This window comes from Bufo bufo, chromosome 9 (assembly GCF_905171765.1).
Source record: "Bufo bufo chromosome 9, aBufBuf1.1, whole genome shotgun sequence".
Classification (NCBI taxonomy): domain Eukaryota; kingdom Metazoa; phylum Chordata; class Amphibia; order Anura; family Bufonidae; genus Bufo; species Bufo bufo.
The window spans coordinates 170,590,019-170,606,200 of record NC_053397.1 but is presented as its reverse complement, the minus strand read 5'-3'; the positions used below and the strand labels follow the sequence as shown (position 1 = coordinate 170,606,200).

General features: G+C 43.5%; 1 protein-coding gene across 2 annotated transcripts in view; it reads right to left on the bottom strand.

Annotated features, from left to right (window-relative positions):
• Positions 1-16,182, bottom strand: part of TMPRSS6 (transmembrane serine protease 6) — a 130,033-nt gene that overhangs the window by 81,250 nt on the left and 32,601 nt on the right. For both annotated transcript variants that reach the window (XM_040407379.1, XM_040407378.1), the window contains one exon: positions 14,491-14,695. In XM_040407379.1, coding sequence (XP_040263313.1) covers positions 14,491-14,695 — 205 coding nt within the window. The remainder of the gene's footprint in view (positions 1-14,490; positions 14,696-16,182) is intronic.

The following is a 16,182-nucleotide window of genomic DNA, read 5'->3' as shown; positions in this document are numbered from 1 at the left end:
CAGGCTCCAGTGGGTGAACCTCTCCTAAATCCAGAGAGCAGGAACAGCTCTTACTAGAGCTAGGAATTATAGCCAGGGGAGTATACAGCGTATAGCAATCCCCATACACATGAGACGAGGCTCTATATTGAATGTAAATCAGAAACTCTTTATTGAACACACAAGCATTGACTTATACACATTTTCCAACAAGGTTACCACCCCCGTGGACCTGGTTGGGAACTGAGGACATGACGTAGCAGCCAATCCTTTACAGCTTTACAGTTTAAAGGGTTTCTACCACCACATTTTGAACCAATTAGCTGTCAGACACTAGCGATCTGCTAGTGTCTGCTCTACCTAACCATGCTATTGTAATTCCTTTCTCTGCAGCGGTTACCCTAAAAAACGTAGTTTTATTGGTATGCAAATGAGCCTCTAGGTGCTATGGGGGCGTCTTTTCAGCACCTAGAAGCTCCGTCCACTCACCATTTCTGCCGCCCAGCGCGCTCCAGCCCGCCCCTCTCCTCTAGATCGACAGCCTACTCGCGCCTGCGCCGTGTGCTTCTGTATTCGGCGCAGGCGCAGTGACTGTCTCCCTGCACCGGCATCTTCACTGCGCCTGCGCCGAATACAGAAGCACACGGCGCAGGCGCGAGTAGGCTGTCGATCTAGAGGAGAGGGGCGGGCTGGAGCGCGCTGGGCGGCAGAAATGGTGAGTGGACGGCGCCTCTAGGTGCTGAAAAGACACCCCCATAGCACCTAGAGGCTCATTTGCATACCAATAAAACTACGTTTTTTAGGGTAACCGCTGCAGAGAAAGGAATTACAATAGCATGGTTAGGTAGAGCAGACACTAGCAGATCGCTAGTGTCTGACAGCTAATTAGGTCAAAATGTGGTGGTAGAAACCTTTTAAACACTCCCATACAAAATCCTCCCCTCTGCCTGAGATACAGGGAGTGCAGAATTATTTTTTGGGTTCATTGAGAACATGGTTGTTGTTTAATAATAAAATTAATCCTCAAAAATACAACTTGCCTAATAATTCTGCACTCCCTGTACAATTACCTTACACAATGGGTTGATGTAATTATCACAGGTAGAAGAATACATAGTTTTAAACAATGTCTTCTGTCCTGGAGACAACCGAGGAGTAATTCAATTATCTCTCAGGACAAAGGGAAAATCGCCAATACACACGTGGGGACAATAGGACAGACATCACTATTCAAATATACAATGTCCCAACCATTACAGTAAATATAGACATTTAACATATCCCCAGATGGCTTGGATCTGAGCCCTCAATATATCCAAACAGCGTTCAGATGCCACAAACACAGTCAAATCGCCATGGGGTTTAAGTTTAGCATGGGCTGATGAGAGGGCCCATAATCCTGGGGCAAGAGGCTGGCAACCAGGCTTCTCCAGCACCCAGTGGCAAGGTTGTTTTCGCCACAGATGGTCTATTGTTATATATTACCTCTCTTTTTTTGTTAAAATGAGGTCTTCCTCAGCTTGTTTCAGCAGACTATCAAGGTTCCTTTTATCCTCAGTTAGCGGGTTGGCGAGGATGGATCTCCCAGGATCCTATTGGCTTCTTTTACGTAGTCCTCTTTATTTTGCAATACTATTCCTTCTCCTTTGTCCGCATTCCGAATGACCAGAAGATCATTCTTGTTTAATTCCTCCAATGCCTGCTTTTCTTCCTTAGTTAGATTTTTCTTTGTTTTGGTATTAACATTGATTTTTCTCATATCATCAAATATTAATGAGAAGAAAGTATTGATGTGATTCCCTCTATGATGAAGAGGGTTAAACGTTGATTTTGGTTTTAGGTCAGTATGGATGGTAGATGGAGAATCTATTTTTCTCGGGCTGTTTTCTCATTTGTCGTTCTTACATTGTCTAGCTTCGATGGCAAAATGTCTTTGAAGAGTAACGTTCCTAATGAAGGTGTTCAGGTTCAGGTTAAATTTCTCAGTGGGCAGAACGACAGGCCCTTTTGGAGTACAGATGTTTGTGCAGAGGTGAGGCTGAACTTAGAGAGGTTGAAGATTTTTACTGTTGAGTGGTTTTGTTCCTCTTAAAGCCTTGATAGTTCTGTGTGTTCTCCTTCATGGTTCTTACTTCTGTTGTTGATTCTATTCGAAGATCCTCCTCTCCGCCCTCTTCGGCATTTTTTCTTTTTAGACCCTTCTGATGTTGTTTTGTTGCTGGTTTGAAAAAATCTGTGATTATTGTAGTGTTGCCTGCAGGTTGTCTTAGGGTGTACGTTGCTTCCGGGGTCAGGGCCCCGGGCAGCGGTAAAAAAGACACCGACTGGTTGGCTGTGAGGTTGGATGGTGTAGATAAAGCTTCCGAGAGACTTCCATCATGAGTGGTGAGTAAGGAGTCCTCAAAAATGATGGAGTCGGTCCCAACAGGGTGTGAGGCTGAAGGCACCGATGGAAAGGAGGTGGGAGGAAGGTTGAGGGGGCAACCTTGAGGGAGACTGGATGGAGAATATGGAATGGAAAAAGACTCGGAAAGTCTGGTGGGTGCAGAGGACTGCATCGGAGTTGCTATTGCCAACGGGGTGGGAGTGGCAGTGCCAGGGACGTGGGGAGAGGATCCCTCAGTGCCTGCATCTGGGGGAAGAATGGTGGGGGGGGAACGCTTCCGGCGCTGGTGCACTGGTGGTAGTGGGAAATGGCTTCCTTGGGACCGGAGTTTTGGGTACTGGGGTGCGTGAATGAATGGCCGCAGCGAGAGGATGCCATTCGGTTCCACGGGTTGGACGGTTGCTATGGAATCTGGTGTATGTCTGGGGATGACTGACATGTGGTTTGGCGTGAGCTGTGAGGGAATTCTGGGTCCCAGAGGCCATATGTGGATTGGGCAGGTGTTTTATGGGGGGTTCGGGTTTGGGCTTTGCCTTAAGCCAAAACTTGACACCATCATTGAGAAAGTCGTATCTATCCCTAGCAAGTTTGGAGGATTTTTTAGCGATGGTGTCGCGTTCATGCTGAAGTAATCGACCTGTAATCAATCTATCGTATTTGATATAATCAGCATGTTTATTGTATTGGGTTAAATGGTTGGTTTGTAGGTGAATCTGTTCTTTAAGTGTGTTGCACAAAGATTCACGTTTGGCACTTAAACGTCTCATCAGCCCTCTAGAACAATCTAAAAGATAATTGTCCCAATCATTTGTAAAGTCAACATCATTCTTAAAGGGACTTTCAGGTCTCAGACACAGACCGCGTGGGACTAGGGACTCCTTAGGGAATCCATCAGACTTGATAAAGGGGTCATGTACCCCGAAACACATTGTCTTGGAATAAATTGAACTTATCTTGACCTTGGTTGTTGGTCTGAGCCCTCCATTTTGTCTGCATATCTATTGGACTTCTATGGTCCAGTAATTCTACAGTTCTTAATAAATTTGCCACATGTCATGGGTATAGGTACACCAATCTTGATAATTGTCCCTCAATGTTGTAATTCAACCTCTTTGCCTATTTATTGAAAAGGAAAAACTAAAATACTGAATTTCCATCATTCATTCAGACCCTTTACTCACTACTTAATTGAAGCACCTTTTGCAGTGGTTACAGCCTCCAGTCTTCTTGGGAATTTGAGGATTTTCTGCAGTTCCTCTCGAGCTCTGTCAGGTTGGATGTGTCCATTTTCAGTTGTTTTCAGAGATGTTCGATTGGGTTTATGTCAGGGCTTTGGCTGGGCCACTCAAGGACATTCACAGAATTGTTCCTAAGCCACTCATGCGTTGTCTTGGTTGTGTGCTTAATATGATTATTTTGTTGGAAGGTAAACTTTCAGTCCAGTGCGAGGTCAAGAGCACACTAGATCAGTTTTTTTTATTAACAATATCTCTGTATTTTGCTCCATTCAGCTTTCCCTCAACCCTGACCATTCTCCCTGTCCCAGCCACTGAAAAACACCCCCATGGCATGATACTGCCACCACCATGCTTCACTGTAAGGATGGTATTGGACAGTGCCTGGTTTCCTTCAAACATGATGCTTAGAATTGAGGCTACAAAGTTCAATCTTGGCTCCATCAGAACAAAGAATCTTGTTTCTCACACTCTGAGTGTCATGGTACCGTCTGTGACAGAGGTTAGAAGATCGGAGAGACTGACTGCATGTGAAGTTAACTGACAGTCTCTTGATTCTCAGTGTTGTGGTTTGGTAATTACTACACCTCTTGTCAAGTGCAGCCCGTGGTCATTACTGCATTCGCTACTTAGTTTGGTCTCACACTTCATACCATGCGGTTGATATTCTCTGCTTGGATTTGGAAGAGTTGGTGTGTTGACCTTACCTGTGTTCCTGCTCATCCATTTTCTATAAGATAAGTTGTATTGCTCTTTGTATTTGGTTGTTCCCCTGTGCTTGTTGTAACTAGGCCTCAGGGAGACGCTGGTTTGTTCACCTGGGAAGGAACCAGTAGTCTTATTCCCTGCCACTACCTAGGGGATTTCAGGGCTCCTAGGGTCTAGGTTTCGGCGTATGTATTTTCCAACCTTCAGGGTCTATACATACTGACAGGCGTCAGGGCCAGGTTTAGGGGCTTCCTAGGAGGTGACCTTTTCCCTTTCCGTAGCCTTGAGGCCTAGTTCTGTGCCCCTCCCCTGTATTCATGACATTATCAACTGTCTAAAACCGCCATTTTGTTCGGATCAGTGCAGCTATGGATCCTATGTCTGCAGTGGTCAGACAGCTGCAGGGTCTGTCTTTGGAGGTAGCTGACCTCTGCGCGACCGTCTTGCAGATCCAGAGACCACAGGCAGCTGGTCCCGGTGGTGGGTACCAGGCCTGCCCTGAACCTAAGGTTGCCCTCCCGGACAGATTTTCCGGGGGTAGCGACAATTTCATTCGGTTCAGGGGGTCGTGTAAATTGTACTTTAAGCTGCATCTGTACTCTTCTGGGGATGAGAGTCAACATGTGGGTATGATCATTTCATTGCTTAAAGGTGACACCCAGTCTAAGGCTTTTTCTCTGCCGACCGTATCACAGTTCCTCCAGTTGGTAGAATAATTTTTTAGAGCCTTGGGTCTTATTTACAATGACCCGGATCGGATCTCTCAGGCTGAGACCAAATTACGTGGTTTACGGCAGGGAGAGCACTCCGCGGAGACCTATTGCTCTGAATTTAAGAGATGATCTACGGATATAGAGTGGAATGATCCTGCTCTCCATAGCCAATTCTATAAGGGGCTATCTGAGAGGCTGTAGGTCGCGTTGGCCTATGAAGTGAGTCTGTTTTTGTTGTGGAAAGAAGGGACATTTTGTGAATATATTTCCGTACATTCAGCGTCAAGGTGAAAACAAAAAAAAACATTTAATCACCAGCTTACTATTGTAGGTGTGGGTGGGGAGCCAGAAAACTTCCTTTTTTCATTTACTGGTAGTACCCAATTTCTCCTGTCGGCCGAGGTGGAGCTAGACTCCAAAACTGTGGGAATTTAGGTGTTTATTGACAGTGGGGCAGGGGTTAACCTAGTTGATGGTCAGTTTGTTCGTATGCATGGTTTGACAACAAATGCATTAGACAAACATATTTCTGTGTTTGCAATTGATTCCGCTCCACTCACTCAAAAATGTTTATCACAAATTGTGCAGGACATCCGTTTAAAGGTGGGTGATTTTCATCAAGAATCCAACTCGTGTTTTGTGATGGAGGGTCTGCCTGCTCCGGTGGTGCTAAGTTTACCATGGTTAAGTAAACATAATCCTACCATCGATTGGCAAGCGAGACAGATTCTTGATTGGAGTGATTATTGCATAGACAACTGTCTTAGCACATCGCTTTCTGTTGTAACCATTAAAGTTGTACCTTTGTTTATTTCTGATTTTGCGGATGTATTCTCTGAAAGTCGAGACCAGGAGTTGCCCCCACATCGAGAGTATGATTGCCCTATCAACCTTATTCCTGGAGCTAAATTGCCAAAATCTCAGTTGTATAATCTTTCTGAACCCGAAAGAGCAGCCATGTGAGAGTATATCACCGAGAGTTTGGCTAAGGGACATATTAGTCCGTCCAAATCCCCAGTTGATGCAGGGTTTTTCTTTGTTAAGAAAAAGGACGGAACTCTTAGGCCATGTCTAGATTTCCTTTGATTCCAGATTTGTTTAATCAGATTGTCGGTGCCAAAGTGTTCTCTAAACTGGATTTGAGGGGGGCATATAATCTGGTAAGGATCAAGGAGGGGGACGAATGGAAGATGGCCTTTAATACCCCAGAGGGTCATTTTGAGAATATGGTCATGCCTTTTGGGTTAACCAATGCCCCTGCAGTTTTTCAACATTTCATTAATGACATCTTTCATCATCTGGTGGGCAGGTTTGTTGTGCTGTATCTGGATGATATAGTAATTTATTCTTCAGACATGGACACTCATCAGGATCAAGTGAGACAAGTGTTACAGATCCTAAGGGATAATAAATTGTATGCTAAGATGGAGAAGTGTATATTTGCATTTCTGGAAGTACAATTCCTGGGTTACCTACTCTCTTCTTCAGGTTTTCGTATGGATCCTGAAAAGGTCTGTGCGGTGTTGGACTGGGATCGACCCGAAAATCTGAAAGCGCTTATGCGATTTTTGGGGTTCACCAACTACTACCGTAGTTAAACCTTTAATGAACATGACTAGGACAGGTGCGGATGTCTCAGTTTGGTCTGATGCGGCATTACAAGCCTTTTCAGCAGTGAAGAAGTGTTTTGCGTCTGCTCCTCTACTGGTGCAGCCGGATGTGTCACAGCCATTTATTGTGGAGGTTGACGCATCTGAGGTAGGGGTTAGGAGCAGTCTTGTCGCAGGGTTCTTCACCTAGCAAATGGCGCCCATGTGCTTTCTTCTCTAGGAAACTCTCGGCTGCTGAAATAAATTAAAACGTAGGCAATAGAGAATTGCTGGCCATTAAGTTGGCTTTTGAGGAATGGTGTAATTGGTTGGAAGAAGCGGTTCACCCCATTACTTTAATTACCGATCACAAAAATCTGTCTTACCTGGAGTCGGCTAAACGTCTGAACCCAAGGCAGGCCAGATGGTCATTGTTTTTTTACCAGATTTAATTCATTATCACCTATCGCCCTGGGATTAAGAACGTCAAGGCAGATGCCTTGTCGCGTAGCTTTCCTGGGTGGGGTGATTCGGAAGATCCTGGTACTATCTTGTCTGAAGGGGTAGTAATATCCGCTCTTTATCCCGACCTTGAGGCAGAGGTGTTGGAGGCCCAGGGAGATGCACCGGATTCTTGTCCTCCAGGAAAGTTGTTTGTTCCTTCTGAATTACGGCACAAGGTGTTCGAGGAGTATCACTATACAGTTCTTACAGGACACCCTGGGAGCAGATCCACGGTCGATCTCATCTCTTGTAGATTCTGGTGGCTGGAGTTGTGTAAATGTGTGGAGGGCTATGTGTCAGCCTGTAGTACTTGTGCACGTGCTAAGGTGATACATACTCGGCCTTCAGGATCTCTACTTCCGTTGTCCATCCCGTCCAGACTTTGGACTCATTTGTCCATGGACTTTATCACAGATTTGCCCAATTCCACAGGAAAAACGGTGATTCTGGTGGTTGTTGATCGCTTCAGTAAGATGTCGCACTTTGTAGCATTACCAGGGCTACCTAATGCTAAAACTCTCACACAAGTGTTTGTTGACAACATCGTGAAGCTACATGGTGTTCCCTCTGATATGGTGTCTGGTAGGGGGACTCAGTTTGTTTCCAGATTCTGGAAGGCGTTTTGCACTCGTTTGGGGGTACAATTGTCTTTCTCTTCGGCCTTTTACCCTCAGTCGAACGGACAGACTGAGCACACTAACCAGAATCTGGAGACTTATCTGAGATGTATTGTCTCAGAGAATCAGGAGGAGTGGTCTTCTTTTTTGTCTTTAGCCGAGTTCGCCATAAATAACCGTAGGCAGGAGTCCACTGATAAGTTGCTGTTTTTGGGGTCATATCGGTTCCATCTGCAGTTTGGCACATTTTCTGGTATTGAGATTTCTGGTATACCTGAAGAGGAAAGATTTTCCTCTTCTTTGTCATCTATTTGGCATAAAATTCAAAATAATCTGAAAAGATGGGTAAGAAGTTTAAATGAATGGCTGACAAGAGAAGTATGAGTGGTCTGGACCTGAGAGTAGGTTATTCTGTGTTGCTGTCCACAAGAAACATTAAATTGAAAGTACCTTCGTGGAAGTTGGGCCCAAGGTTTATTGGTCCATATAAGATCTCTGCCATTATTAACCCGGTAGCCTTTCGTCTTGACCTTCCACAGGTTTTAAAGATTCATAATGTTTTCCAAAAATCATTACTGAAAAGATATGTCAAACCTGCTGAACCGTCCTCCCTGCCACCCCCTCCTGTCATGGTGGACGGTAATATTGAAATTCAGATCGCCAGGATAGTGGACTCCTGAATTCTCCGTAGATCCCTCCAGTATCTTGTTCACTTGAACAGTTACGGTCCAGACGAGAGAATGTGGATTCCAGCGGCACAGGGCTAATCCGGATAAGGTCGGTCCTAGGTGTCTGGAGGTCACCCGTAGAAGGGGGGGGGGGGGTACTGTCACGGTACCTTCTGTGACAGAGGTTAGAAGATCGGAGAGACTGACTACATGTGAAGTTAACTGACAGTCTCTTGATTCTCAGTGTTGTGGTTTAGTAATGACCACACCTCTTGTCAGGTGCAGCCCGTGGTCATTACTGCATTCGCTACTTAGTTTGGTCTCACACTTCATACCATGCGGTTGATATTCTCTGCTTGGATTTGAAAGAGTTGGCGTGTGGACCTTACCTGTGTTCCTGCTCATCCATTTTCTATAAGATAAGTTGCACTGCTCTTTATATTTGGTTGTTTCCCAGTGCTTGTTGTTGCTAGGCCTCAGGGAGACGCTGGTTCGTTCACCTGGAAAGGAACCAGTAGTCTCATTCCCTGCCACTACCTAGGGGATTTCAGGACTCCTAGGGTTTAGGTTCCGGTGCATGTATTTTCCCACCTTCAGGGTCTATACATATTGACAGGAGTCAGGGCCAGGTTTAGGGGCTTCCTAGGAGATGACCTTTTCCCTCTCCATAGCCTTGAGGAATAGATCTGTGTCCCTCCCCTCCCCTGTATTCGTGACACTGAGAGTCCTTTAGGTGCTTTTTTGCTAATTCTAGAAGGGCTTTCATGTGTCTTTTACTGAGGGGAGGCTTCTTTCTGGCTATTCTGTCATAGAGTGCTGTGGTGATGGTTGATCTTCTGGAAGTTTTTTCCATCTACACACAGGATCTTTGGAGCTCAGCGAGAGTGACCATTGGGTTCTTGATTACCTTACTTGCCAAATCCTTTCTTCCCCAGCGGCCATCTCTAGGAAGAGTCCTGGTTGTTCCAAATTTATTCCATTCAAGAATTATGGAGGCCACTGTGCTTTTGGAAATTTTCAGCCCACCAGAAATTTTTGTACCCTTCTCCAGATCTGTGCCTTCACACGTTCATGTCTTTGAACACTACAGGCAGTTATTTTCTCCTCGTGGCTTTGTTCTTGCTCTGATATGCATTGTCAGCTGTGAGACCTTACATAGACAGGGCTGTATTTTTCCAAGTCATGTCCAATCAACTGAATTTACCACAGGTGGACTCCAATCAAGGTGTAGAAACATTTCAAAGAGGATCAAGAGAAATACATAAGGGCAATACATTATTTGGATTAAAGGGGTTGTTGCATCAGGAGAAACACTGTTGATATGTCTAAACAAACAGCACTCTCCTGCCCGGGAACAATTATTTTGTATGAGGACAAGCGATCGCAGCAGCCATCACTCGCCCTCATACTGTGGAGGTGATCGTTGCATGTAAAGGCAGCTAATTTTAGAAAAGAATGACCCTTTTGGCCCATAATGTTTTGAAAATGAACATAAATCAATAGCCGAGGGCTACACCAATTCTGTTTTAGGCCTAATTATTTATTCTCTTTCTTTTAAAAAAAATAACCTTTATTATATTATTTTAAAATAAACACAAGACAAGATAATATATCTTTATATCTCTCTGTGTTATCTTTTTCTCTGTGTTATATTTTTTCAAAAGCCTTTGGTAATAATAATTTAAAAAAAAAACATTAGTGTGTTGTTTTTTTAAAATGTTCTGTATGTATTAATGGTATTATTATTTAGGTATAGATATATTATGGCGGTGGTTGTGTTAACTTTCACACACCACCGCTACAATAAAAAGAAGATGTCTTTTTTATCATCGTATCTATTTCATTTAATGTTTGTGTGTGTCGTTAAAAGATATCGACAGTATACTTTCACTGATGAATAGAACGTTTGTATATGTGTATATTAAAACATAAACTTTATTATTTCACATTAAAATAGAAAGAGAGTGAATCACTATTGCAAATTAATCACAATAAGGACAAACCCTTGCTAAGCTATACACACAGCTGGGTTGGCAACGGGTGTAAGCCAGAGAGTCCTTCCTGAAGTTGCCAAGTACACAATGCCACTGGTTTTGCAATTAATAAAAGATCTGATCGTATATCATTTTTGCGTGACCGTGCTCGTAAAAATACTTCCTGTTTTGATGACACTACATGCAACACATCCGCTGCACCGAAATGTGCCCACAGGTCTAGTACCCAACCAGGTGGATGCAACAGGGGATTGATATAATCCATGCACCAACCTATCCCGTAGGTTTTTTCCCCGGCAATATGTGATGCTTGGTTCATTACCCACTAGGTGACCCTCATCTGGGTCCGATTGTAAAATTCCCCAGAATTGGGTAAGGGTAGCCCGAACGGTCTCATGAGCATCATCAAAGGTTGCAATAATGCGTACTTTGTCATCATCTGGTTGTTTCAACCGTGGAACCAATAAAGTATTACGGTCAGCTGCCAGTGAGTGCTGATGTGCCTTCGCCAAAACATGTTGTGGGTACCCTCTCCTCCGAAACCTCTGTTGTAAGTCCTTTGCTGCCATTAAATAGTCCGATACCTTGGAGCAATTGCGCCGTGACCGCAAATATTGCCCCTTTGGGATGCCTTTTTTAAGGGACCCCAGATGGTAACTGTCCCACTGCAGCAGACTATTTGTGTCAGTCTTCTTTCGGAAGAGACGGGTTCCTAGGCATCCCTCCTGGTCCTTAAACACTGTCAAGTCAAGAAAGTCAATCTTATCCATATGGATCTCTGAGGTGAGAAAAAGTCCCATCTCATTTATATTTAAAACCTGCACGAAGTCATCAAAGTCTAATTTTTCCCCTGACCATAAGATGAACACGTCATCAATAAAACGTAACCATAAATTGACGTGTTGTGTCCACCTGACATTATCATCCGTAAAAACAACTTCTCGCTCCCTATTGTTATCCCTATTGTTTTAATTTGGTACTACAATATGGAACCTGCATATGTTTGGGCTCATTAATTTGGGCTCATGTATCTTAATTCTGCTCGTTATCTGTAAGACTAATAGTCTGCTCTTAGTATATATATATATGTACCTGCTTGTGGCTTCATTAACCGCCAAATTATTCCTATGTAAATTCTACTGTGTTGACACTGATAACGGATCGTCCCTGGAGTGGGCGGCAGTGAGGGGGCGGTGGTTTACTTAGGTAACCACATTTTTAGCCCCGCTTTTGGCTGTCTTGGGGATTGCTTCCGCCCTCTGTGGGAGTGGCCTAGGTAACTTAATCAGCTGTTTCTTGCACCTCTAGCGCCGACGCTGCCAACTCCACATGTGAGAGGGGCAGCGCTGTTTGTTTGTGTATTGTTTGTGTATTGTCTGTCCATCAGGAGCTATGTCATCCCCATAGCTTTGTTTACCTGTCTCTATCTGGATCATGTGACAAGGATCACATGACTTTACATTGGGTGGCCACTATTGCTCGAGTTTCCTTGCGCCGGAGATATCGCGAGATCCATTGATCTTCGCGCATGCGCGGTAACCGAATGTGGATGCCTTCAAGACCATTATGCTCGGCACGCGCAGTTTACCAGCTGACTTTGTGAGTTTTTAATTAACATTATGTATTGGGTACACCTGTATTTTTTAATTATCAATTATATCTCATTATGTATTGTTACTATATATCATGTACTGTTTAAGAGGTACTGTCACTTTATTTCAATCATGTATTTCCCACATCGATGCTGATGAGCCTGTAGTTTTTTTAATGTAATTTGCTATGAATTTAGCTTATTTCAATGCTAATTGGACTTTTTGTATTATGAATTGACACACCTTTATATATTGTTGTTGTAATACATGTACACATAGCTTGAGAAAGACCGCAACAAGCGGTTGAAACGTCGCTACATGACACTGGGTGAATAAACCACACATGTTTTTTTTATCTTAATGGTGTGCTGTTGGCTTCTTACTTCTTATTGAATGGGACCTTGGTGCTGGTTCACATTGGCCTGATTTTGCACCCAACCGACAGTGTGCTGCGTCTTCATCTTCCATATATATATATATATATATATATATATATATATATATATATATACAGTACAGACCAAAAGTTTGGACACACCTTCTCATTCAAAGAGTTTTCTTTATTTTCATGACTATGAAAATTGTAGATTCACACTGAAGGCATCAAAACTATGAATTAACACATGTGGAATTATATACATAACAAACAAGTGTGAAACAACTGAAAATATGTCATATTCTAGGTTCTTCAAAGTAACCACCTTTTGCTTTGATTACTGCTTTGCACACTCTTGGCATTCTCTTGATGAGCTTCAAGAGGTAGTCCCCTGAAATGGTTTTCACTTCACAGGTGTGCCCTGTCAGGTTTAATAAGTGGGATTTCTTGCCTTATAAATGGGGTTGGGACCATCAGTTGCGTTGAGGAGAAGTCAGGTGGATACACAGCTGATAGTCCTACTGAATAGACTGTTAGAATTTGTATTATGGCAAGAAAAAAGCAGCTAAGTAAAGAAAAACGAGTGGCCATCATTACTTTAAGAAATGAAGGTCAGTCAGTCAGCCGAAAAATTGGGAAAACTTTGAAAGTAAGGGCTATTTGACCATGAAGTAGAGTGATGGGGTGCTGCGCCAGATGACCTGGCCTCCACAGTCACCGGACCTGAACCCAATCGAGATGGTTTGGGGTGAGCTGGACCGCAGAGTGAAGGCAAAAGGGCCAACAAGTGCTAAGCATCTCTGGGAACTCCTTCAAAACTGTTGGAAGACCATTTCAGGGGACTACCTCTTGAAGCTCATCAAGAGTATGCCAAGAGTGTGCAAAGCAGTAATCAAAGCAAAAGGTGGCTACTTTGAAGAACCTAGAATATGACATATTTTCAGTTGTTTCACACTTGTTTGTTATGTATATAATTCCAAATGTGTTAATTCATAGTTTTGATGCCTTGATAGTCATGAAAATAAAGAAAACTCTTTGAATGAGAAGGTGTGTCCAAACTTTTGGTCTGTACTGCATATATATATTATAATAAATAAATAATAATAAAAAATTGAAATAGATAGAAGAAGATTGATTAGCAGCTGCTTTGTTAGAACACCTTTTATGTATTATGTAAACATTCTGCTTATTTCCTGAGAGTACTGAAAAGCTCTAATAATCAGTTGCTTTCTGTTGGCAACATTATTTATTATTAGTATGATAGTTTGTTACACTGTTCAACTCACTTTCTAGATATCACAGCTGACAATTTAATACTCGTTCCCTGCCCAATTTGAGCTAGCTTTCTCCAAACAATCTATTTCCTAAATATCCTCCATTATGATTCTCAATTCTATTTCGCAAAATTAGATTCAGTGGGACGCCTGCAGGTCAGCCCCCTTGTTTCACAACACTAATGCTTTTGTATTTAAAAAGAGATCCGAGATCCCCCGACATGTTTCACCCCATATGTGGCGTCTCCAGGACCCCCACCCAACAGCTGTTTCTAAAGGCACTGGCACTCCAGTGAGCGCCGCTGCCTTCTCACAGCTCACCAAGCACAGCGCCATACATTGTATAGCGGCTGTGCTTGGTATTGCAGCTCAGCCCCATTCACTTTTTCTAGGCCTTTTGACGGATGAACGTGTTGTCACTGGCCTAGGAAAAGCTGAGAGAAGGCTGTTCTCACAGGAGCGCCGGTGTCTTCTCAAACAGTTGATTGGCGTGGTCCCTGGTATTAGACCCCCACCGATCAGATACTGATGGCCTATCCAGAGAATAGGTCATCCGTATTAAAATGTCAGAAAACGGAGACGATCGGAGACCTTCTTAGTGTAAGCCCATCATTCCTGATAAAGGATTACATGTACTACCCATGTGCTACTGCAGTTTATAGTGTTAGATGTAGATGACGGATTCCCTTAAAGTATCCAGAGAATACATGTGATTAGCTTTGTAGCCATGAAGTCATGTCACCTGTATCAGCTGTTGCCACTTATTACTATTTTTCTTATTACTAATTTGATTTGCGGTAATCTACTAAATCATATACAGCACCCAGGACATCAGCAACTATTAGAAAGACTTACGAAGTGATGATGTGAGTATCAAGTGGGGCGGCTGCATCGTACATGGCCAGACGATCCCTGCAATCAGAACGTGTCCACTTGAGACGCAGTCGCAGCAAGTGACCCGGAGGACCCTGGATATGCCATACACAGGTAGGAGACGTATAATCAGGCCCTGATAAGCGGATTTCTTGGCCAGCCCGAACATTGCTGTATCTATAGCAGGCTGCAGAATATAGACAAGTAATCATGCAAAAAACATATAAGAAAAAGAAAACTGAGTCAGTATATAATAGTATACAAGTCAACAGTATAATAACCAACATATCTTTTACACTGAATAGTTTGTGAAAATGGCATTGCAGGCAGTTATGTGTCTAATGAAAGCAAAGTTGTAGCTGGGCTTTGCTTTATCCTTTATCCTTTATCAATTCCCTGGCCCTGTATCTAAGTACCATGGCTAAGGTAAAGGGGCTCATTGGCACCCCCATGGCACCAAGCACCTGGGCACATGCCCCACCAAACCACCCCGTAGCTATCCTTTTGAGGAAAAGGTCCATCACAGATATTTAGTACCCCCCATTCATAACACAGTCCATCCTGCCCTACAGGATTAATAATCCATTGTCATACCCAACATGGCTGAGTCAGAGTATTACAATCATACATACGGTGGTGTACAAGGCTGGTGCCTTCTGTATCTCATTGTTCCCAAGAATATTGTTTTTGTAAAAAAAAAAAAAAAAGCATCCAGATCTTTTCATGAAATAAATTAATAAACAATTAGGACAAATTAAATTCAAATTATAGTAAAAGGGACACAATGCAAGTAGAAAGGGAGAACGTGGGTCCAGTATGGATACTGCCTAAATGTACAGGGGTCCAACCTATTTACATTTGTATGCAGACAGGGGCGGATTGGCCATGGACTCTACAGAGAAATTTCCCGATGGGCCGATGCCCAGGGGGCTGCCTCAGCCCTCCTCAGCCCTCCTCATGTAAGTAATGATCTGTTGCTCCCAGAGTTAATTAACAATGGGCGCGTCAAGTAGTGACACCTTGCTGGGGATCACAGGTGCCCTCCTGATTCCCGAATTCGACTGTATGGCCATCTTAAGTTGCCCGGAGTAGGAGGACAGAATGAGACATCTTGTGCTGCTGGGGCATTGTTTTGTGCTGCACTGTGGCTTTTGCTGCTGCCGGGGCATTTAATTGTGTTACACTGAGATATTTGGCTATGCTGAGGCGCTATTTTGTGCTGCAATATGGTATTGCTGGCCCCATCTACTTGTGTTAGCCCTGCCGCCTGTCAATTTGGACCCACCTACACCATAAGGGCCACTAATAGTTTTTTGAAGAACGGCCACTCGGATCCGCCAAAAATATGGATGCGTGCATGACCCAATAGAAATGAATGGGTAAGCATGCTATCCACCAAAAATATGGATAGCGCACGGATGCCATACAGTTGTATGCATTTGGTCGGCCCTAGAAGCTAAAGAGGCACTCCGTTAATAATGGGAGATCAGAGTCAGCTTTTTACTGTAATTATACTGGAGTTGTTTGCACCTCTGTTGTCCCTGTGTATTCATTGTGCAAAGGTACAAGAGACCATTGAAAAGCTTTTATTGCCCTGATACCATGCTTATTCCATAGTTTTCTTATCAGGCAGTTCTAGTATAGTGTCTTCTAGTAGGCATTGTATTTGGCGGC